Source organism: Urocitellus parryii, chromosome 2 (genome assembly GCF_045843805.1).
Source record: "Urocitellus parryii isolate mUroPar1 chromosome 2, mUroPar1.hap1, whole genome shotgun sequence".
NCBI lineage: Eukaryota > Metazoa > Chordata > Mammalia > Rodentia > Sciuridae > Urocitellus > Urocitellus parryii.
The window spans coordinates 122437047-122459766 of record NC_135532.1 but is presented as its reverse complement, the minus strand read 5'-3'; the positions used below and the strand labels follow the sequence as shown (position 1 = coordinate 122459766).

The window sequence follows — 22720 nt, the reverse complement described above, 5'->3', positions numbered from 1 at the left end:
CTTAGTGGTTAAGAACTCCTTATTTCAATCCTTGGTACAAAAAAAAACAGAATATATCTCTTCAGTATTTTCTAAAATATTATTTCTTTATGTCTATTTTCTCAAAAACAGAATTTTTGAACTCCTTTTTAAGAGGCACTTAGCCCCCTAAATTATCAGTACACCGTCAGCATCCCAAAGAAGTCTTTTCATTATCTCATCATACACAAATAAAACAATCACCTAACCATGTCTCCAAGTTTTATTATCAACCTAAAAGCAAAACTGCAGTATGGGACTGGAGGCTGTAGAAAAGCTATGGGTGAGGAAGTGTGCAGAGCATTCAATTCAGAAAGCCAATGAATCATGGAATTGGGGGCAAATAAAAGTATGTTTGGAAAATCCAAGGCAAGCACCATTAATAAAGTAGAATTGTTTTATGGATAGTTAGCACCCATCCTTAATTACTTGAATAATCTTTAACATCATATAGGAGGGATACACCCTCCAGTTTCAAAAGATGAGCCCTGCCCTATAAAACTTATCACATAAAACCAGTTTTATCTAGCTTCTTTTTAAAATGAATCTGTAAGTACAATTGCCTAATTGAATAAGGCTTTAGTATGACTCAATTTCATTTTAATTTCTTTAGGAAGTCATCCAAATACTTATGTAATTTTTGGCACAAATAGTCATTTGCAAGGTCACAGAGAATGAGCAAAAAGAATAACTTCCCCATTATTTGTCATTTCAAAATAGTGTATGTTTTTTGCATATTGATTAGATCTCAGGGGAAAGTTGGAGCTTATTTCTAAAGTCTTATTCTTAAACCCTCAAGTAGATTCCAGGTGAAGAAATTTGCATAATTATTTTTAAAAGCATTATTTAAAAAAGTCTTTTCTAAGCAAGATAAAATTTATCCAACTAAATTGATAAAATACCCATTACATCTTGTTTTTAGCAGGTTCTTTTCAACACGTGCATAACAGTTTCATTGTCTTCCATGTATGACTTAGATCCACACTAAGAATAAATCTCTGCTTTGGCAGCACTATAGTTTCAAAGGGGAAAAAAGCAAGTGTTATTATGGAAAGATCAGATGGGTTTAAAAAGCTGTTGGTACAAAAGAAATTCTGGGGAAACAAGCACAGAAGAGGTAATTTTCTCAGATTCTCAGGCCTACTGAAACCTCTTATATAAACATCCCTTAAACCTGGTGTAATTTTTTTCAGAGACACAAACATATTTATTTAGGAAAGCAGATACACATTCATGGGGGAATGCAGGATATCTCAAGAGAAACATCTGTGGGAGTAAAGTAAGAAATACACATTAAATGGAAAATGTCAACCATCTTGAGCATGAGAAGCTTTTGGAGTAAAGCAAGGAGTACATATTCAAGGGAGGACACAGGTCATCTCCAGAGGGACAGACAGCAGCCCCTTGGTATACGGTATGAATATTTATAGAGGAATCATAGCTAGGGGCTGGACTAGATATGGAGCCAGGTCAGAGTTACACAATTTCATATCAATTTTTCTAGCAATTGTGCATTTCCCTCATGTGATTATCTGCAGACAAGAGGCTGGGTCATTGGAATAGGCAAAGGACATGGGCTGAGTTGCTCAGGAGTACTCATTTTGGATTTCAAAGGCTCATGGGTATTTTAGGGCTTCTCTTTTGAGACTCAGTCACTCTTTCTGTATCTCCAAATTCCTTTCTCAGGATTAGTGGGAGAAAGGAGGGCAATAAGGCCTTGGATATGATACAGAACTGGAAAGAAGGAGAAAGAGTGAAGAGCTTCACGAGGTCTGGCCACTCCCCAGGACCTTGGGCAGCAGGAAGAGAACAGGCTCCTCACTCCTGATCCTGTCTTTTCAAGGCCTTACTTGTTGCCCCAAGTGGCCACCTTTGAGTATACAGGTCTTGGGAGGAAGCAGCTGGACTTCATATAGGCAGAGATACTCTTCAAGCTCTCAAAGAGGGAACTTATGTCCAAAATGTTCAAAACTCATCCAGGCACTTGGGGTAAAATATACGGTGCACATCAAGGATATCATAAGTGAGAAAATACAGGTGATCCTGTCACCAACAAACCATGGCCACTTCCCCAGGGACTGTTAAATTAGTATGGGATGAGTTTTATGGCCTTCCTTTCATCTTCTCTGGGAGGCCCTCCAAGCACTCTGGCCTCAGTTTCTCAAAGTCTACAGCAGACTCTGGACAGCTGATTAGAGATGCACATAACCTGGTTCTCCTCTTCAGTTTCCCCATATAGGCTGTGCTTGCAGGTAATGCAGCCCAGGGTAGCGTTGCTCTAGGTGATTTAGTAAGCCTTGTCAATTAAGTAGGGCAGATTGGGAAAGTCCAAGCCCAGCTTGAATTTCTCATTTAGCCACTGGCTTCTGTTATAGTCAGGAGTGTCGCCCATCCTGTGTCTCTTCTCATAGTTTAATACATAGGTGTCCTCATATGTCTCCTCATAGCTTAGTATACATGGAATATACAATGACCCAGTATCATGGGCATGGTACTAGTGTTGCAGATGAGCTGACTCAATGAATGTGTTAACCAAGATGTAAACTAGCACTGAGAAAACCATGGCTTTTCACACCTAGAAACTTCCCAATCATTTTCTTTTTATTTCAAAATCTTATTTTCTTTTTTTTTTTTTTTTTGTAGATGAACAAAATAACTTTGTTTTATTTATTTATTTTTATATGGTGCTGAGGATCAAACCCAGTGCCTTACATGTGCTGGCAAGTGCTCTACCACTGAGCTACAAACCTAGCCTTCATACTATAATATCTTTTTTTTTTATTAGTTGCTCAAAACATTACAATGATCTTGATATATCATACATTTGATTCAAATGGGATATGAATTCTTTTTTTCCATGTGTACAGATTGCAGTATCACATTGGTTTTACAGCCACGTTTATACATACAGCCATATTAGTGTCTATTGTATTCTGCTACCCTTCCTATTCCCTCCTCCCCTCCCTTCCCCTCCCATCACCTCTCTCTACCCACTCTATGACACTTTTCTCTCTCTTTTTTTCTTCCTTGCACCATCTTATATGTAATTTTCTACAACAAAGAAATGAATATTTCTCTATAATTTCCTATAGCTCTTTTTGATACCTATTTTATATACTTACCATGAACAAACTTTTGCAAATTTTCATATATCCTACCATATTTAAATGCACACATGCGTGGAAACACACACACACGTAGACTCATATATCCCAGACCACAAAGGAAGGCAAAATTATATCTGGATCTTTTTTATCTTCTAAAATTCTTATTCCAGCATTTCATGGGCAATGTTTGGTAAATGTTTATCAAGTTGAATTAAAGTTTGTTTGAATACTTGAAATTTTTAGCTCATATTTTCTGTAGAAAAAAAAAACATGGAGCTAACAGATGGTGAACCCAATACAAGCAAAAGCTTTAAAAAGGAGAGAAGATGGCTAAATAAAATATCTAAAGGACTTCAAAAATTTACAATACATTGACATGGTGTGCAGCCTACATTTTATTTTATTTTTTTTAGAGAGAGTGAGAGAGGAGAGAGAGAGAGAGAGAGAGAGAGAGAGAGAGAGAGAGAGAGAGAATTTTTAATATTTATTTTTTAGTTCTCAGCGGACACAACATCTTTTGTTGGTATGTGGTGCTGAGGATCGAACCCGGGCCGCACGCATGCCAGGCGAGCATGCTACCACTTGAGCCACATCCCCAGCCCTAAATTTTATTTTTAATCAGTTTTATTATTATACCTAAGTTCAGCAGAAAATTTGCTGATGTCAATATGGTAAATTTCCAGGATTTTAGACTGCCTATTCAAAACCCAAAGCTGTGTTGACAAAAGGTATATCAAAGAGACTGATTGCATAGGCTTCTGATTAAATTAGTATTGGATGAGTTTTATTGCCTTCCTTTTTAATATCTTACCACTGAAAGCTCAGTGCAGGAAGGTTGAATTTAATTGTTATCAGGTTTCAGAAAGTATGGCTTTCCTTCCAGATTCTACCCACTTTTCCCTCTAGGGCAATTTCCTTTAATTAAAGAGGTAAGTGTTGCCTCTTGGGGCGGTGTATCATGAGGGGACTCTAAATTAAAAACCTAGAAAAAAGCTATGCACATATGGGATGAAGGTAAATGGATACAGATTTGTTGTAGTAGAGGAACTGGGAGAGGAAGAAAGGAAGCCAGGCAGGCAGAAAGAGAGGGAGGGAGGGAGAGAGGGAAAGGTAACAAAAAAAGTGGAAGAAACTTCAATGAAAATGTGGGACCAAATAGAGAACAAGTGAGTTTTTGTGAATTTAAACACATCAAATCTGGCTAGGACTGTACCTATTGATGTAGTCATCTGGAAGTCTCACTGCCTTGCCTTGCATAATTCTCACAGAATGGTATTGGTATTTCTCAGAATTGAACATGCGTATGAATCATCTGGAGACCTCGTTAAAATGCAGATTCTGATCCCCGTGTCTCTGGAGTGGGGCCTGAAAGTCTACTTTTCACAAACTACCAAGTGATGCTGGAGTCTGGGAACCACCCTTCGAATAGGAAGATGTCCATTGGTGCACAGAGCAAGGAACTGGTTTTCTTCTCTTCGAATACAAAAATGGGGCTTCCCAACTTTGGAACTGTTGACATTTGGGGCTGGATAATTCTTTGCTGTGAGGGGCTGCCCTGTGCATTGTAAGATGCTTGGCAGCATCCTTCGCCCTTACCCACTTGATTCCAATAGCATTCCCTCCCTTAATTAGGACAATCAAAAATGCCTCCTGATATTGCTAAAATTACTTTGGGAGTGTGGGGGGCGGGATGGAATAGATGGATGTTGAACCACTGAAATAGAAGACATCATAGGAATATTTTAGGGGGAAAGACTGCTAAATAAAATGCATGCATCTTTGTAAAAGCATCCCTGTGCTTCTAACATCAGTTCTGTGCCAGCTTTGACCCTTATCCAACCTTGGCCTTCCTTTAGAAAAATAGCAGTGGGGAACGGTGGTGGAAGTCTTCATGCCAACACCTCAGATGAAAACATTACAACTCAGCCAGCTGCAGCCTGGCCTCCCTCCAGAAGAGCCTGTCATCCAAGAACCACCCCCTCCATTTGCCGCAGAGCTGGCAGGATCTCAGAATATTCCTGGCATCCAGGAATAAAATTCTTTGTACCTATTCTTAGGCTTTGGGGACAGGTTAAACTAGCAGAAATTTTTACTATTTTCAGTTATGTTAAATCAGACACAGAAAAAAAGTTTTAATGTCACCTCTCCAGTTGCATCCGAGATTCACTCCTTTCTAGTGCTTTAAGAAGCAAACAACAAATATTTTTAGAAGACTTCAAAATTATAAGGAGATATTAACATGGCCCATAGGGTGAATTATAGTTACTTCCTTCTGGGAACAAAGAAATTAAATAAAAGCCGGTAAAATATGTCTTCTGGTATCAAATTCTCAGTCCCTGAAGGGCAGAGAGCTGGGATGACTTGAGTGAAAGCACCTTCAAAGATTTGTCCTCAAACCTCATCTTCTGCACTGGGGTGGGGCTCCAGTCCAGACTTCCCACTTTGGAGACCTCTCTTGACTTGCTCCTCTGAATTCAAAGGACTTGAGTTTCAGACCAGGAAGTAAGGCATGATAGAAGAAATAAGAAACAGTTAGAAAGAAAACATAAAGGAAAAACAAGGGGAAAAGATTTTAATTCGGAAGTTCTGCATAATTTTCCAGGCTCTTACTCCCTACCCGGTCTCCCATGCAGGCCTGTTACTCCCATATTCTTGGGAAATCTGTAAATGTACCTGTACACTGTTAATTAATCCTCAAATAGATAGATTAAGTAGAGATATCTTGAGAAACCTATAATTTAGGGGCCTTTCTCGTACTACCTACTGATCAGACAATGGAAACCCCATCAGTCTGAATATCCTGAGAATGATCAGTACACCAGAAACTGTCTTGAGATCACTGGACTGACATCATTCCTACTTGCCTTTCCATACCGGCACTCTATTTCTTTAAAATAGAGCCTGGAACCCCAAAACTTCATCTCTCTTTCTGGAGCTGGTCTATATTCTCTCTTGAATGTGTATTTCTTGCTTTACCCTCAAAGACATCTCTCTTGAGAGTGCCCCCCCCCATTTTCCCTTGAATGAGTGTCTACTTTCCCAAATAAAACTCAATCTAGGCCTCTGACTGGCACATGCTTTGAAAGTGTTTTCTGTCATGTAAAACAAGAATCCCGCTGGTCCCCCTTCTCTCCAGGAACTCCTCAGACCCTTCTTCAGAGACACCTCTTTTGTGACAGAAGTACATACCTTCTGATTGAGCTTTGGAAGTAACAACACTGTCCACTTCAACTTAATTATCCTCCACAATTAGTTCCAGGAGAAGATCGTTGTTTGAATTTACCTCTCTGAACCTAAAAAAATGATAGTGTCCTCAAACACTATTTTTAATTCATTTTTATTCATTTTTTATTTATTTTTATTCATTTTTAATAAGTGATTTTTTAAAATCAAATTTTCCAGAACACATAATAAAAGATAAAATGACATTTTCCTTTTCATCTCCACTCAATGCCCAAATTGCTCAAATTGTATTCCAAAGTATTTTTCTTTACCTTTCTTATTTTTATTGTTCAAGTATATTTTGAAAATTCAGCTGAGTATTTATTGGGTTGTGCTAAATTACATACTGTATGGAAGACAAAAGAATAAATGTCTCATCTCAAAGAAGTTAACTATTGAATTAAGCTAAGACAAAACAACTAGTGAATAATACAAACAGCCCTAGGTTTCCCTGAATCTTGAACTGTGCCCATAAATGGCTCCCAATGAATAGGTGTGAAACAAGTAAATGAAACTATTCACTTTCTACAATTTTTAAATGCCGACAAAGCTGACAGATGGAGACCTGTGAGGGTTATATTGTCAGAGTGGGCCTCATGGTAAAAACTAGACAACTCTCCACTCCTAGAGAACCAAACTCTGGTTTGGCTCCTTGAAATGTAAGCCTGCATTTCTATGATACCTCCAGCCCCCACTAAAATGCCTGGCAAGAAAGCTCAACACCACCAGGAGAATTTTCTGTGCTTTCTGACCTCCTTTTCTTAGCGCTTTTACTAAAAATGGCTTACCATTATGAGTCCTTATTCTTTTATCAAAAATGGCTTACTGTTGTGAATCTTTTGATGTATTTGTCTCTTCCACAACTCAGGAGGATCTTTCTTTTTCAAACACCTAAAAGACATTCTTTGAAATGCAATCATCAGGATAGAAGCCTAACTTTAATAATGGCCAGCTAGTAGACACCGCTGGCCTAGTTACCTTTGCATTGACCAACCCTCCACAAATTTTCATTTGAGCCCCATTTCTAATATCTCTCTCTCTCCCTCTCTCTCGCTCTTGCTCTCGCTCTCACTCTTTCTCCTTCTCTCCGCCCTTCCCCACTCTCTCCCTTTGAGGAGATGGATGTATTTAATGTGGTGATGGTACCATGGATGTATCATATATTCAAACTCATTAAAGAAGTATACACACTATATGTGTGAAATTTTATATATCAGTTATACCTCAATAGGGCTATAAAATACTTCATAGACAATGTAAACATATTGCAAGATTTCGTAGGTAACTCTTAGACATAAACCATAAGAACTTGTTGGAAAAATATAAGATTAAAACATCCAGTCATTTTTGCACAAATTGGAAAGCTCAGCTCTTTACTATTAGTAGTTATGAATAAAATCTGTTTTAACCACTTTAACTAATGTCCTGCTTTGTTCATCAAAGAATGTGGTGAGAGTGAAGTTGAGCCTGTGAAATAGACAGAATTCCCAGGCCATTCTTAACCACTGGTTAGTGTCCCACCTCCATATCTTCCTGCAATTGCTTTCACTGCATACCACCAGCTCCTATTCCCCTGTTGAGTCTGTCTTCAGAGTGTGAGCACCTCTGGGACATGTGGTCCTTACTGTACCTAAGGGCAGACCAGTTTCACACCGCTGGAAAGGGTCTGCTAACAAGATCTCCTGCTGCCCACCTCCCCTTGCATTTATCTCCCCCAGAGTACTCAGAAACTGTGGCCCAAACCAGCAACACCAGTTAGCAAAGTGCTTGCTCCTAGCAGGTGCTGTGGGAAGGAACTCCACTACAGAGGCAATGAAAACACTGTCCATGATGCATGTTCCTTCCTGTGTCCTGCTTTGATGGGAGAGATGGAAGGACGTGAGAGGGCCTCTGAGCTCATTAGTACCACCTCCTCACTTAAACACTGAGGAGTTCAGATCCACTGGTTACTATCACTACTTTTATTTTGCAGACATCCTCTATACCAGGAATTGGTTCAAACGCTCCACAAATGACACTCTGCTCCCCATTTTACAAAGGAAGATACTGAGACGAGACTCAGAGAATTAGGAGTTTTACCTGAGGTAATGCAGCCACCAAGTAGCAGAGCTGAAATTCAAACCCACTTTAAAAAAAAACACTTAAGCAAATTTTTAAACATTTCGCACATGAAAATTAAAATAAACCACTGCCTTCTACCTCAAATTTAGTAAAATATTGAGACCATCATCCCACTTTGTTAGATACATTTCACTTTAACTGTGCAGAACTGTCAGTGCTGTAGATGTGAGTGAAGGAAGCTATGAAGTGTAGAAATAAATATGCATAGAAAAGTTTTCTTTTTTTTTCTTTTATTGTTTTTGATACTGAGAAGGAACTCAGGGGTGCTTTATCACTACCCCAGTCCTTTTTATTTTTTTAAGACAGAGTCTCACTAAGTTGCCAAGTGTCTCATTACACTGTTGAGGCTGGTTTCAAACTTGTGATCCTCCTGCCTCAGTCTCTCTAGTTGCTGGGATAACAGGAATGCACCACTGCACCCAGCACCACCCTCCCCATCTCCCAAATTTTCTGTTTATAATCAATTTTCCTTCAGTTTGCCTAAATTTCAATAATATATAAAAGTGGTAAAATAACATGTTTTCCTGTGAAAAGCTAAAGTGATAAATTTTGTTTTATTTGTCTTGGTTTAATGAAAGCCTAGTTCAGCAAAAAAAAAAAAAAAAAAAAAAAAAAAAAAAAAAAAAAAAAAAAAATCTGTAAATACCAGACATTCCATAAGGGGGCAACATGAGGCTGTCACATAGGTAAGACATCATTTCAATAAACTGCAGTTCCTCTCTTTAACCTCCAAAATTTCCACAGCCCCAGTTCATTCCAAAAATAATATTACAGGAATTGATTTTAAGAATCACTGCCAGGAATTCCAAGCTCTGAGAAACCTTCCCTTGACAATCATAGCTAACCATCAGAAGAAATAAGAAATGTAAAAACTGAAGTTTGACCTTGAGCAACATCCCTTAGTCTCTTCTGGTCTCCAGGTGTACATCTGTAAAAGGAGGCTAATACCACAGTGTTGCTTACCATGGAGGGCAGGTACAGGTTTCTTGTAATCCTGTATTTGCACACATAATATTTTTAAAATTTGATTAAAAACATAACTAATTCAAATAGATTGCTATTACCTGTTTGGACCCAAGATCTTCAAGACAAAAATATGTTTTAGAAGCATAAACCAGGAAATGTGTGCAGTGCCAGTCCCTATGACCCAGATGTACAAGGAAATCAACACCTCTGCTAAAACTCACTCAACAGTAGCTTCCCCTGGCAGGGATGCAGCATTTAGGGAATCACAGAGACATCACTCAAAACCTGTGGGGCCTTGCGGCCAAGCTCTTTCAGAGATGAGGGAGTTTCTTCTGTGTTTCAAGAAACGGATAGCCTGTTTACATAACTGGTACCAATAACATGAATACAACATAGATTAAAATCATGCATTTAAAAATGCCTCAGAATGTAATTAATATTTTTAAAGATGATTTTATGGTCTTTGTCGAAAATTATGCTGTAATACTGATTTGTCTGCTCTTTGCCTTAAAGGTAGCAACTTTGTGTTTTTCTGTCATAGCACTCCCGATAATAACAATTGATGTAAATGATTTAACCATGAGAACCTTGTTTCATACATCCTACTAAAGAACAACTGTTTACTGCATTAGAGTTCGTGACTTCATGTAGGTCTACTAGTTTTACAGTTTAGGATTCAATGGACATTTTCTCCTTATTTGTTTATCGCCAGAAATAACTCTGAAAGCATTTTGAAATTCCATCATTCAAGGTTCTTTGCTGATACAAGGGCAGTTTTGTCACCAGCTCTAAAATGAAAAAATACTGAAAAGCAAATAAATAAAACAACTTGGAGATTCCCATCGAATTGACCTAGTTTAAGTCATCAATAGAGAACTTAAGAAGTCCTTGTCACTAAAGAAATCACAAAGGTAAGACCAAGTATTGAGCTTAAGCCATAAAATGAACTTGCAAAAGGGGGTCCTGAGTGATAAAAATTTGTTAATACAAATATTATGTATTCTGGAGACAAGAGCAGGAAACCCTTCCATTCTAGAAAATTCACCAGCTGGGGAGGAAAAAAATACACAACCCTTAGTCAGAGTAATAATAGACCCACCCTTGAGGAAAAAAAAAAAAACAGCATGTTCAAGCTGGGCTCATCCATCTGTTGAGTCAATATTTGCACATTCAAAACTTGCAGGTATCAAATGTACACATTTGCTTTGAAAAGAATTTTTAGAGCTAGAAAATATGCTATTCTTAGTGACAACTATTTGATACCTCCTGACATTCCTTCCACCATAAATGAAAATTTCTCAGGAGAAATTTGAATTCTTACATTTAAAGCTTCTTACAATTGTGGTATGAGACCCTTAGCTGAAAATAAAAGAATTCTTATGCCTCTGAATCCCAGAGCCCTGCAGGAAGCTTCACTTTTTATTTGATTCTGAGGGCTGACCCCCTGGCAAAGTGGAAAGAGAGAGAGAGAGAGAGAGAGAGAGAGAGAGAGAGAGAGAGGTTCTCAAGAAGCAATGTGAAAAGTAGCAAAAAAAAAAAGAGAGAGAGAGAATGAGAGAAGATGAAGAGCTCTATTTGTATTCAAAGAAAATTCTAGGACAGTGCTATAATAGAAAGCAGGTATGTTTTTTGCACCACAAATAAAAGCACAAGCCATTGCAAATGTGAATGCAATTTCAGGGAGAATCAACAGCATGTTTGAAATCAGAGCTGTCATGGACCTCAGTGTGGCCCTAGAATTAGTAGCCCCTTTTTATAAGGCGCTTTAGTGTATGGCTGGAGGAAGACACAGCATCATCTACAACCTTCTTCGTTTAGTCTACTTCTAAAGAAACATACACATACTTGTGAAAGCAATGGTCAAACTTCCTCAGACCCTGAGATAATTTAACTCATATGTAAAAATTTTAAGGCCAGTTTTTTCACAATGAAATTTTAAGGCCAGTTCTTGCCCATGGTTGAGGCCTCAGCCTCCTGCAATCCCTGACAAGCCTCTGTATTCTATCAAAGTATCTGTCTTGGTTCATTTGTGTTGCTATGACAAAATAGCTGATAATGGGAAATGTATAAAGAATGGAAACTTATTTTTTGCAGTCTAGAAGCTGAGCAGTCCCAGAACAAGACACTGTCAGGTACAGTGTCTGGTGAAATCCTTCTTCTCATAGATGGTACCATTTACATGTCCTCACATAGTGGAAGAGACAGAATGACAAAAAAAAAAAAAAAAAAAGGAAATGAATCCTGTGATCTCACATGGCAAAGAGAGGAGGAACAAAAGGAATCTAAGCTAGTTCCCAACATCCTTTTAATTAGGCATTAATCCATTTGTGAAGGCAGAGCCCTCCTGATTTAATCACTTTCTAAAAGGCCCCATCTACTAATACTACCGCAACGAAGATTAAGTTTCAACATGTGATTTTGGGGGAAAAGTTCAGACCATAGCAAGCAGTATCCTTATCTCCCTTCCAGGAAAGTTGGTCATTAGCCTGGTTCATGTCTCCCATCTTTCAACCTGGCCACCTGTGTGCTACTTTTCAATGGGTTCCACCTACCTGAGTCCTCTCCTTGTCATTAGTTTGAACCCTGGTTGCATTTCTCTCCCATCGTGTGTCAAATTGCAAACATGCCATTTCACTAACCCAGCAAACATCAGGATTACACACAGCAACCGACCTTTCCAGAAAGTTTAGACAGATAAAATATGCCTTCAGCACAAACTTTCTCATGCTTACCCACCACTTTCATGCCTTAGTCCTCTTTTCACATCCTCTTGCCCCAGGCTTCAGCATCAGGGATAGTCCTACATCCAAGTCCTGCATGCACACCATTAAGGAACAGAAATTGGCGTTCTGGTGAGCATCTCCACAGGAGTATTGACTGTGTTGAGGAATCAGTTCCAGTGTGTACAAGATACATCCCCATCTTCAGGTGGTGAAGAGAAGCTCACAATCTAACAAAATTTCTCATACCATCTCCTCAGTCTTGAGGAAATGCTATTAAACAACTAGCTTGTCGAGAATGTAGGTTTTATGTTAATGTCTATAGATAAGCCCAGAAAAGTTGGTTAGGTGAGAACAGGAGGTTTGTAATGCCAAGGAAAGAAGTTCAACTGGATCCAATGGGTCAAAGACCATTAGATAAAGGGCTTTTGTGCAAAGCATAGTACAATTAATGCATGATATAGTAAAACAGCCCAATAGCATGAGAATTGTCTGAAAGCAGAATGATCAGCTTTGTCAAAAGAACAAAATTCAACAAATTATGTTTAAAGATCTAATTGCTTTGTTTTGTTGTTGTTGTTGTTGTTTGTTTTATTTTTGTTTTTGATTCCTTTTGTTTTGCTTTAGTAAGTCATGAATCAGGCTACATCCCATCTATGAAATTGAATGACACTTTGGTAAGTAAGCAGAGAGGGTGGGCTTTGTAGGGGAAACAGAAACAAGAAGAAAGCAGAAACAAGAAACATAATGTGAATTGATCATTTCCAGGTTTCTTTCCTTACAGGGCTAAAGCAGGGGGAGTTTTTTAACATGCTGGTTTAGTATGACTGAGATACTTTGCTGTGAATCTCCTATTATTTGAAAGAATCTCCTATTTCTAAGCTCAGTGTGGTTATGAGGCACCTCACATGAGTGACTCTACTCTGGTAGGGTATGGTCTAGTAAGGCCTGGTGCAAGAGCTCAGACCAAAAGAGCAGCCTCTCATAACTTTTATTTAACTATTTAAAACCTGGATAAGCTAATATAATTTTCCAGCAAAGAAATCAACAGGGCCTAAACCAGAGAAGGGCCCAGGAAACTTAGAAATACAAAAACCTTGCACAAGAAGCCACAAGATCAGGACAGAGAATGTATAATTGCAATAAAAGTGAGGCTTCACACCCTGGTTCCAGGTTCAACAGTGGCACCAGGAGCAGAAATCCTTTGATTTAATGTAAGTTTATTACAAAGGAGCTGAGAAACTCTATTTTCCCCAAAACAGAAATAACAGTGGTCTGAAATTTGAGCCTTATTTTCCCCAGTTCATTCACTAAGTATTTATTTAGTAATTTAATGTGCTAGGAAGACAGAAATAGTTAGATAAGGTCCAAATCCTCCAGGAATCCATCAACTAGTTCTATGACTGTATGTACATAATTAATCCAGTTTTCCTTTTCTAAAATAAAGAATTGTCACTCCATATTCATTGGTGATTCCCCCCATAACAGTATCTGGCAAAATATTATATAAGTGCATGCTCTCTGAGAGCCTTCACTAGCTGTGGTATAAAGATCTATTATGATCCCATTTCTAGCTAGGCAGAACACAAAGAGGACACAGAGCTGAAAGAACATTATTTCAAGTGAGAGTTTCAGACATCACAAAGGACCAGAGACAATGGTCCTTCACTGCTCTGCTAAAAGTAGAATTCTCGGGTATTTTTCAGAATTCTATACACCACCAGTAGTACAAGAAAGTATCCTATGCTGCACTCAGAGCCACATGTAACAGGGCATATTATTTTGTAGCATCTATTTTACTTAAAGGTTTGAGATAATCTATTGATTCACATACTTTACATTAAAACCCTTACATCAAATACATTATCTAATAGAATATAAATTTGGCACAAATTTTTCATTTTAAACATAAATTTAGTGCTGGGGTATTTGGGAATATGTGAAAGAGATTGGGTGAGGAGGCAGAAGAAGGGAAATATATAGACTTTGTGATGCGCTCCAGGGAAAAGCAGGGGAACCATGCTGAGTGTATCCATACCTTAGGGTAAAAAGAAAAATCCTGAACCATTTAATGAGATCCCAAACTCAGCCTTCCCAGGCATCAGTATATATTTTTATTTCCTCTCATTTCTCCCTACATTTACTTTTAGTAAACTTATATGTGCTTTAGAATTCTGAGACTACTGTATACAGGTTATAATAGCTATTGGAAATTGGAGAAAGCTATTGGAAATTGAATGGAATGACTGCCCAGCAGCTGACACTAATGTATGTGTAAGGTGAAAGCAACAGTGCAGAGGAATGTCATCACATGCAGACAAGGCAATCCCTCCCCTTCGCATCCAAGCATCACAACCCCATCTGAACCAAAATGTCAGGAGCTTTAGGTCTCCCTTTACCTCACAGGGACTTTGAAGAATTCAATAGCCGAACTTTTTTTGCCCTTCTGGGATGTCTGTGTACATCTTGACACAAAGCGAATCATTTCCATGGTAACCATAGATAAATCTAGACATAAGAGTGGCTTTGGATCTCTTAAACTGAAATGAGAAAACCTGGTTCAAGCTGTATGACTTTTTGCTGATAAAGGTGATGGATTCAAAAGAGTAAACATAATATTATTCAAATCAATAGTTATTTTACTTTTCTCTAATCTAGCGATTTAGCTTTGGCCTTTCTGAAATACTCCTGAAAGCTTGTCTTGTTGTCAAAGATCCTTATTTCAGATAAAGATTTGAGAATGGTTTACAATGACCCACAGCATGGTGCCAACATATTTTTCAAGTGCTACTGATATTTTCTTATCATTGCACTTCTACTTTCCCCATTCCCACCCCAATTTCTCATATTTCACATTTATAAATCAATCAGTTTAACTTTGATGAAAAAGGTCTTTCCTCTCCAAAGATTTTTCAAGACATTTTAGCATAGAAACTGATTATAATCAAGCCTCATATATCACATGAAGTCTTCTCCTGGGAGTGGGGTGTCTTGATGACTATGAAAGTAAAACTGGAAGACAGAAACTTTATTACTCTTCAAAGATCTTGGAATGTGAACAGAAAGTTCTATGTTTTGGTTTCTTTCTTTACTTGTAAAGAAACCAAGATCCTGGGCCAGGGTTGTGGCTCAGTGGTAGAGTGCTTGCCTAGCATGCATGAGGCACTGGGTTTGATCCCTAGCACCACATAAAAATAAAAACAAATAAAATAAAGGTATTGTGTCCATCTACAACTAAAATTATGTTTTTAAAAAACAAGATTCTAATTTATTTATTTGATAGTTAATTTAAATTGAAAATTAACCATAAATAAATAAAAGCCAAGAAAAGAATACAGAATTTTTATTTCCAACATGATTATCTAATTAATATAATGGAAACTAAGAAGACATCTAAAATAATACTGTTAACACACATTATCCTTTCCCTACCTTTTATTTTGACAGCTTCTTTAAAATTTATTTTATTTAATAAATAATATAATATCTTGAGACAGACTTCAAGAAACAACCTGGTGAGGCACCACTGTTAAGAATTACAGAAAGAGGTTTTTCATTAAATAAGTCACTTTCTGACTAAATCTCTAGTACTTCTTACCTCCTTCATTTGTATTATGTTTACTTCTTATAATTTAGCTCTCACTCCTGTAACTTCAATAGCACTGAACCTTCAATACCAGAGTAAGCACTAGAAAAAGGCCCTTCCTCCTCACTCTTAGATAAAGAGGATGCCTACACAGACAGTAGTCCCAGCCCTTGCAAAACAAAGAATTTCCTAAGTGTCAGTATAAATGTGAGCTTGTTCCCACAATTTCTTTCAATAAGAAATAATGATATCGACTATATACTAAATATCTAACTCTCTAAAGACTTGATAAGTTTAGCCAGAATTGCAGGAAATATCCAACAAAAACACTCAGGGATAAACACATCTTCACATGAGATTGTGCAGGAAATAAAGAACTGTCAGGAGATCACATCTGATTATATTTTGGTGGGCCAGCTTTCATCAACCTATAGTTAGAAGATCCAAAGAACTCCACCAGAAAACTGCTAGATCTAATTTTTTAAAATTCAGCAAAGTAGCAGGTTGTAAAATCAATAGCTATCATATATACTAACAATGAATCTGCTAAGAAAGAAATCAGGAAAACAAGCCCATTCACAGTAGCCAAAAAAAAAAAAAATGAGGAATAAATCTAACCAAGGAGTAAAAGACCTCTAAAATGAAAACTAAAGGACATTGAAGAAAGAAATTGAAGAAGACCCTAGAATAAGGAAAGACTCCTCGTGATCATGGATAGACAGAATTGATATTGTTAAGATGGCCATATTACCAAAAGCAATATACAGATTCAATGCAATCTCCATCAAAATACCAATGACATTCTTTACAGAACTAGGGGAAAAAGTCCTAAAATTCTTTTGAAGAAATAAAAGACCCAGAATAATAGAAACAATTCTAAGCCAAAGAAGCAATACTGGAAGCATCCATAAAGATGATGGATTTAAAAGAATAAACATAATATTGTTTAAATCAATAGTTATTTTAACTTTCTCTAATATAGAAATTTAGCTAACTTCAAATTATACTACATAGCTATAGTAACAAAAACTGCCTGGTACTGGCCTAAAAACAGACATATAGACCAGTGGGATAAAATAGAAGACACAGAGACAAACCTACATATCTCCAGTCATCTGATCTTTGACAAAAGTAACAAAATATACATTGGAGAAAAGAAAGTCTTTTTAACAAATGATGCTGGGACAACTGGTCATTCATATGTACAAGAATGAAACTAGATCCTTATCTCTCCTCCTGAACAAAAAATCAACTCAAACATGAATCAAAGAGCTCAGAATTAGACCAGAAACACTGAAACTCCTAGAAGAAAATGTAGAGTCAACACTCTAGTTTTCTCAATAGGACCCCTAAAGCTCAGGAAATAATGCCAAGAGTTAATAAATGGGACAGCATAAAATTAAAAAGCTTCTGCACAGCAAAAGAAACAATTAGGAATGTGAAAAAAGAACACCCAGAAAGGGAGAAAATCTTTGCAAGCCACTCTTCTGACAGAGGATTAATATCTAGAATATATAAAGACCTCCAAAAACTTTACACCAAAAATCAAATAACCCAATTAATAAGTGGGAAATGAATTAAACAGATACGACTCAAAAGAAGAAATACAAATGGCCAACAAATACATTTTAAAGATGTTCAACATCATTAACAATTAGGGAAATGCAAATCAAAACTACACTGAGATTTCATCTCACACTAGTCAGAATGGCAGTCATCAAGAATACAAATAAATGCTGGAAAGGATGTAGACAAAAAGGAACATTTTTACACTGTCAGTGGGATTTTAAATTACTATGACAACTAAGGAAATCCATATAGAAGCTCCTCAAAAGACTGGGCATGGAACCACCATATCACCCAGCTCTACTACTTCTTAGTATTTATCCTAAAGGATTAAAATCATCATGCTATAGTTATACATGCATACCCATTTATAGCAGCACAATTCACAAGAGTCAAACTATAGAACCAGCCTAGGTGTGCATCAATGGATGACTGGATTAAAAAAGTATATATACACAATGGAATTTTATTCAGTGATAAAAAATTGAAATTATGTCATTTCCAGGAAAATGGGTGGAACTAGAAACCATCATGTTAAGCAAAATAAGCTAAACTCAGAAGTCAATGGTGGTATGTTTTTTCTTATATGTGGAAGCTAGAAAGGAAAAAATGGAAAACAAAGGGAGAAGAGTGGGGATCAGTAGAGAAAAGGGGGAAAGCAGGAAGGGAGGGGGAAAGTGCTTAGAAGTCATATTGGTCAAATAATATTATGTTGTGTTCATATAGAAATATGTAACAGATCCCATCATATGTACAACTATAGTGGCCAATAAAAAATGTGTAAAAATAAAATAAAAAGAAGGGATGAGTTAGGCAGTGTAAAATTATGATAAGAATGAGATTTCTGCATTCCATTCTGCTGCCCCTACTCACTCAGTTAACTGATTGATTGGTATTACTCTTTATCCTTGTGCTCAACTTCCATTCCCTTCACCTGGTCACTGGAAGGCGTGCACCACCATGCCCAGCAAGAACTGCGATTTTTTTTTTTTTGGTTGTAGGAAGCACCCTACATCCTAGAACACTTTATTAAGACCTTATTGCTTATGCAGTTAAAAGAGACATTGATTAAGCTATAGAAGTTTCTGTACCTGGTCCCAGGTCAATCTGTGCAGAGCTTTCCCAGGCTGTTGGGAGCTGGGACACTACTAGGCAGGGATAGGACTCAGAGTGGGAAAGATGCTACCTCCTAAGAGCCTTAGAGGTGGCAGTGGGCTTCAATAGGGCCCTTGGGTGAGCAAAGGGGTTAGGGGTATAGGTTTAAGCCAGGATCCAGGGGCAACATTCCCTGAGATGAGTCAAGCCCCAGCCCTCTGTGGGGTTTCCAGAACAAAGATGGGTAAGGGAAGCAGCACTGTGGAGGGGGTAGGGTATATATCTCCAGGCAGTGCTAGAGCCCAGGGACCTTGGCAGAGTGGCCTGGGTGACAGCTATATAATTTGTAGCAATTGGGCCTTCCTGCATGACTGTTGGGTGTGAGTATCCCTTATGAAGAAGTCATGCGCCAAGGCGGGGCTTGTGCACCAACACCAGGCCTGGGTAGTGGGTATACTGGGGTGACCACAGTGGGCAAGGAAAGCCACTTGTCACCCATACCTCATTTTGTGTTTATGGAAGATGAGGCAGGGGGCCTTCCCCATCAGGAATGGAATTATTTTTCAGGCCTAGGTATTGATGCTCCCAATTCTTTAGTTTGGAAGAACTTGGGGGTGGGTGGGGAAGTTAAGTTTCCTTAACCAAATCTACTCTTCATGTCTCCTAGAAGCCTCCTTCATACACCACTTCAAGACTAACTTGGTTGCTCTCCCTTCTCCAGCTTTTCTCACAAGGCACTTATTACAGTTGCTAAGGGGAGGAAAGGAAGAAGTTTGAGAGATGACTCTGGTGGTGGTGCCCAATCTATAGAATCAGAAGCAAGCAAGGTAGCCAGGGGCTAGTGACTACCATAATACAGGCGCACAGCCAGGCCAATGAGCAGTGTGGCCAGGAAGAATGTAGCTGTGAGTTGCAGCCGTAGCAGGGCTGCTGAAAGCATGGCATTGACCACTAATGAGCAGGACACAACAAAAAGGCGTGTGATGCTGCTGCCATGCTTCATGACAGCGGACATGAGCAGTCCATTTAGTGCTTGGCTCAGCACCACAAGTGCTGCCCATCCTGAGAAACCCTCCAGGAGGCCTGGGCCAGGACCACCACCTGCATGCAGACCAAGGTTCAGGAGCACACCAAAAGTGTAGAGGAAGAGGTTTTGAAGTGAGAGGGGCAGACGCTGTCGCTTCATGAGCAGCTCTGTGTATACAGACGATAAGCCTGAGATGAGACAGTACAGGATGAGCAGCAGCAGTCCCAGTGGAGTGATATGCAGGGGCATGGGGCTGGCAGCAGCTGCTAGAGGCCCAGGAAGGGTGTTCCCAGGGTCCTGAAGGCCACCTGCTGCATAGCAGGCCCCTGCAGCCATCAGCAGCAGCAGTGCCAAACCCTGGCGTGCAGAGAGGCGGTGCCGGAGACAGAGGCAGTAGAATAGGGCTGTGCTTCCAATCTTGAGATTGCTCAGCACCTGGTAGGTGCTGGGGTCCATGTAACGCTGTAGATAGATCACCAGGTTGTTGTTGGCGCCATAGAGCAGGGCAGATAGTGCAAAAGGAGCAGCTTGGCGCCAGGGTGGGGCCCCTCGGGGCCATGCTTGCCAGCCCACAAGGAGAGAGAAGGCGCACAACAGTAACTTGGTCAGCTCAGTGAGCAGCACAGCTGAGGAGGGCCGAAAGGGCACTCGGCCATCCACATGGCACAACGCCAGCCGTGGGGCATGGGCACCATACATGGCAGTGGATAGGAGGAGCATCAGGGTCCAGGGGGCCTGCCTAGGACGGCCCAGGCCTGGCATACCACCTTCCTCTACACTCATGCCCTCATCAGATCCTGGTTGCCTGTGTAACTAGCAAGTGGCAGAGGAACTGGGGCACATTTAAGGGATATTAAGTTATGGAGCCAGCTTCCAGGAGGAGCTGGTACATTGCCAGAGAGAATACTGAGGATCAGAGTCATCTGTACACTCTACAGTTAGGGCTGGGAGAGCAAGGGGCTGATGAAGCATGGTCTTGGGGCCAGTCTCATGGAGCTGGGGAGGGAAGGAGTCCAGGTTACAGTCCGACAAGCCACTGTGCACCCTCTGCAGGAAGAGAAGCTAAGATGAAGGTGGCAGGACAGGTGGAGACAGTAAGTAGATGACAGCTGGGGAAGCCAGATAGTGTGTCTGTGTTCGAAAGGCCTCCACCTGTAGGCCCCAGCTGTTCATCCTGCTTCCCCCATAGGATCTAGAGCTAGTCAGGCCCCTTGCGCAGTGACCGAAAGTAGTCCCTCAGTGTCTTCTCCACGTTGGGCACAGCATATGCCTGAGCTGCATAGATGCCAGTACAGGTGCCAACTGCAAAGCCCAGTACTGCCGATGCCCTTAGTTTGGCCACCACATAGCCAGCCAGGAATCCTTTGAGGAACGGGGAGGACAAAAGCGAGCCATCCTGGCCCACACTACTGCTGACTTCGTCTTCCACTCGCTGTTGCAGGCGTTCCAGCTGGTTCTTGAGAAATGCCAGGTCCTTAAGCTTGGGCAGAGAACCCTTGTCATCCGCCATCTTCCCCACCGAACTTGTTGCGCAGGCGCAGCCCCAAGAACTGCGATTTTAAGATCCATCCATGCGGCTGTGTGTTTGTGCATCTTGCTTCTCATAGTCCATGGTGTGTATTGGCTGCCTAATATTCCATGGTATGAATTTGCCACACTTAACTACCCCAAATGGTGTCCTCAAGGGACTGAATAACACTGAAATATCCTGGTATATGTGCCTTTTATGGGCCCATATAAGACAGACACACACACACACACACACACACACACACACACACACATACACACACATTTGCCATTGATATGTGATTATGAAGACTGGTTTTAAAAAGTCCTTCCCTGTCACTAAGCTACAAGGACATTTCATGATTTCATCAATTGACTTCTTATTTATATCTTTCACATTCAGGAAGATGTGACAGGCAATTTACATAAAACTTCTGCCCCCAATTGGAGCACTTTCCAGATAAGCCAGGCTATGCCTTTGGGTCCTCTGTCTTGAATGGGCAGGTCTAAAAAAGATCTGCAGCTAGAGATCCTGGGTGGCCCCTCTGGTTCTTGCTCTCATCATGTACCCAGGTCTTAGGCTGGTCCTCTACTCTGTTGATAACAAGAGTGCCCACAAATAACCTTTACCTTTTGCCTAAAGTCTATTCTTTTGCTCACTGATAAAGAATGGGGGTGAGGGCAATAACAATAAGCTTGCAAGGTAAGCATACCCAGGATCCCACCTGGGTCCTCTGACAAGTCTAGTACCTAGTCCAGCCAGCTTGGGGTAACATTAGTTTTTGATGTTTTCTATTATGTTAACCTCAGTCTTCTACTTCATTTAAGCCAAGATGAGCATAGATTTTCCCAGAGATTAGCAGCTCTTGTGACTGATTTCTAAGACTTTTGTGGCTGGCCATGATCAGGTACAGCAACAGCAGTGTCTTCAACTACTCACAGATGGGATGTTACTTGTTCCCCAGGGGCACAACTCTAAATGGTAATGACCATATGACTATAGAGACAGCTTTATAACTTTAAAATATTGAGATGTGTGTTACACATGCCTGCTTTTTTTTTTTTACTGCAGAATCTGATCAAGTGTCAATCAATTTCCAAGAAACATCAAATCAGAGAAACATGTTAAATCAAAGCCTAGTGAGACAATCAGCAAAATCCAGACTCTAGGAACAATTTAGGACAAATAACAAATAAATTGCACAAGGAAAGACAAAAGGATTACTTAGAAGCTATACATTAAAAGAGATTTCTTAGAGTGCCTGCTTCGCATGCACAAGGCCTGGGTTCAATGCCCAGCATCACAAAGAGAGAGAGAGAGAGAGAGAGAGAGAGAGAGAGATTGATTTCAGAAATAATACTACACCATGTGGCTTTTGCCTGGATTGAAGTGGATTGATTATAAAAAGCATTCACAAAACATTTGGGATGATTTGAATACTAAGTATTAAGGTCATATTTAAATTTTTTATCTTTTAGAAATATACATGGAAATATTGATGTATTACCTGATAGGATATCTGGGATTTGCTTCAAAATAATCTAGTAGCCAGGAAGAGGAGGTAGGGGGATGAAACAAAGGAGATAAAGCAAGATTAGCCAGTGAAGGTGGTAGTCCCTAAAACAATGTGTGCCTTTCAAAAGATGTAAAGCCCTGTACTATACAATGTGGTACTATAAGAGCAATGGAAAAACGGTGACTAATGATTGTAAGGGACATAAGAGCAGACTTATTTTCCTAGAAGATTGAGCTGGTTTTATTTTAGAAGATAAACTAGAGGGC

General features: G+C 39.5%; 1 protein-coding gene, 1 long non-coding RNA gene and 2 pseudogenes across 2 annotated transcripts in view; all 4 read right to left on the bottom strand.

Annotated features, from left to right (window-relative positions):
* Positions 1–1864: 1864 nt before the first annotated feature.
* On the bottom strand, positions 1865–2410 carry LOC113175993 (glutathione S-transferase Mu 1-like; annotated as a pseudogene).
* Positions 2411–5273: 2863 nt separating this feature from the next.
* The window catches only part of LOC113175994 (uncharacterized), a 29528-nt gene continuing 12081 nt past the window's right edge, over positions 5274–22720 (bottom strand). Inside the window, exons 2-3 of the long non-coding RNA XR_003300025.1 lie at positions 6315–6418; positions 5274–5607 (exon numbers count right to left, since the gene is read on the bottom strand). This is a non-coding gene — a long non-coding RNA (uncharacterized LOC113175994). The remainder of the gene's footprint in view (positions 5608–6314; positions 6419–22720) is intronic.
* On the bottom strand, positions 18976–20375 carry LOC144250836 (putative UDP-sugar transporter protein SLC35A4). Its single transcript, XM_077794013.1, has one exon. The coding sequence runs from the start codon at positions 20209–20211 to the stop codon at positions 19240–19242; it is 972 nt and encodes a 323-aa protein (XP_077650139.1). The 5' UTR covers positions 20212–20375; the 3' UTR covers positions 18976–19239.
* LOC144250834 (SLC35A4 upstream open reading frame protein pseudogene) lies at positions 20390–20938 on the bottom strand (annotated as a pseudogene).

Coding starts and splice junctions, on each gene's coding strand:
- LOC144250836 (XM_077794013.1), bottom strand. CDS start 20,211: ATGAGTGTAGAGGAAGGTGGTATGCCAGGCCTGGGCCGTCCTAGGCAG.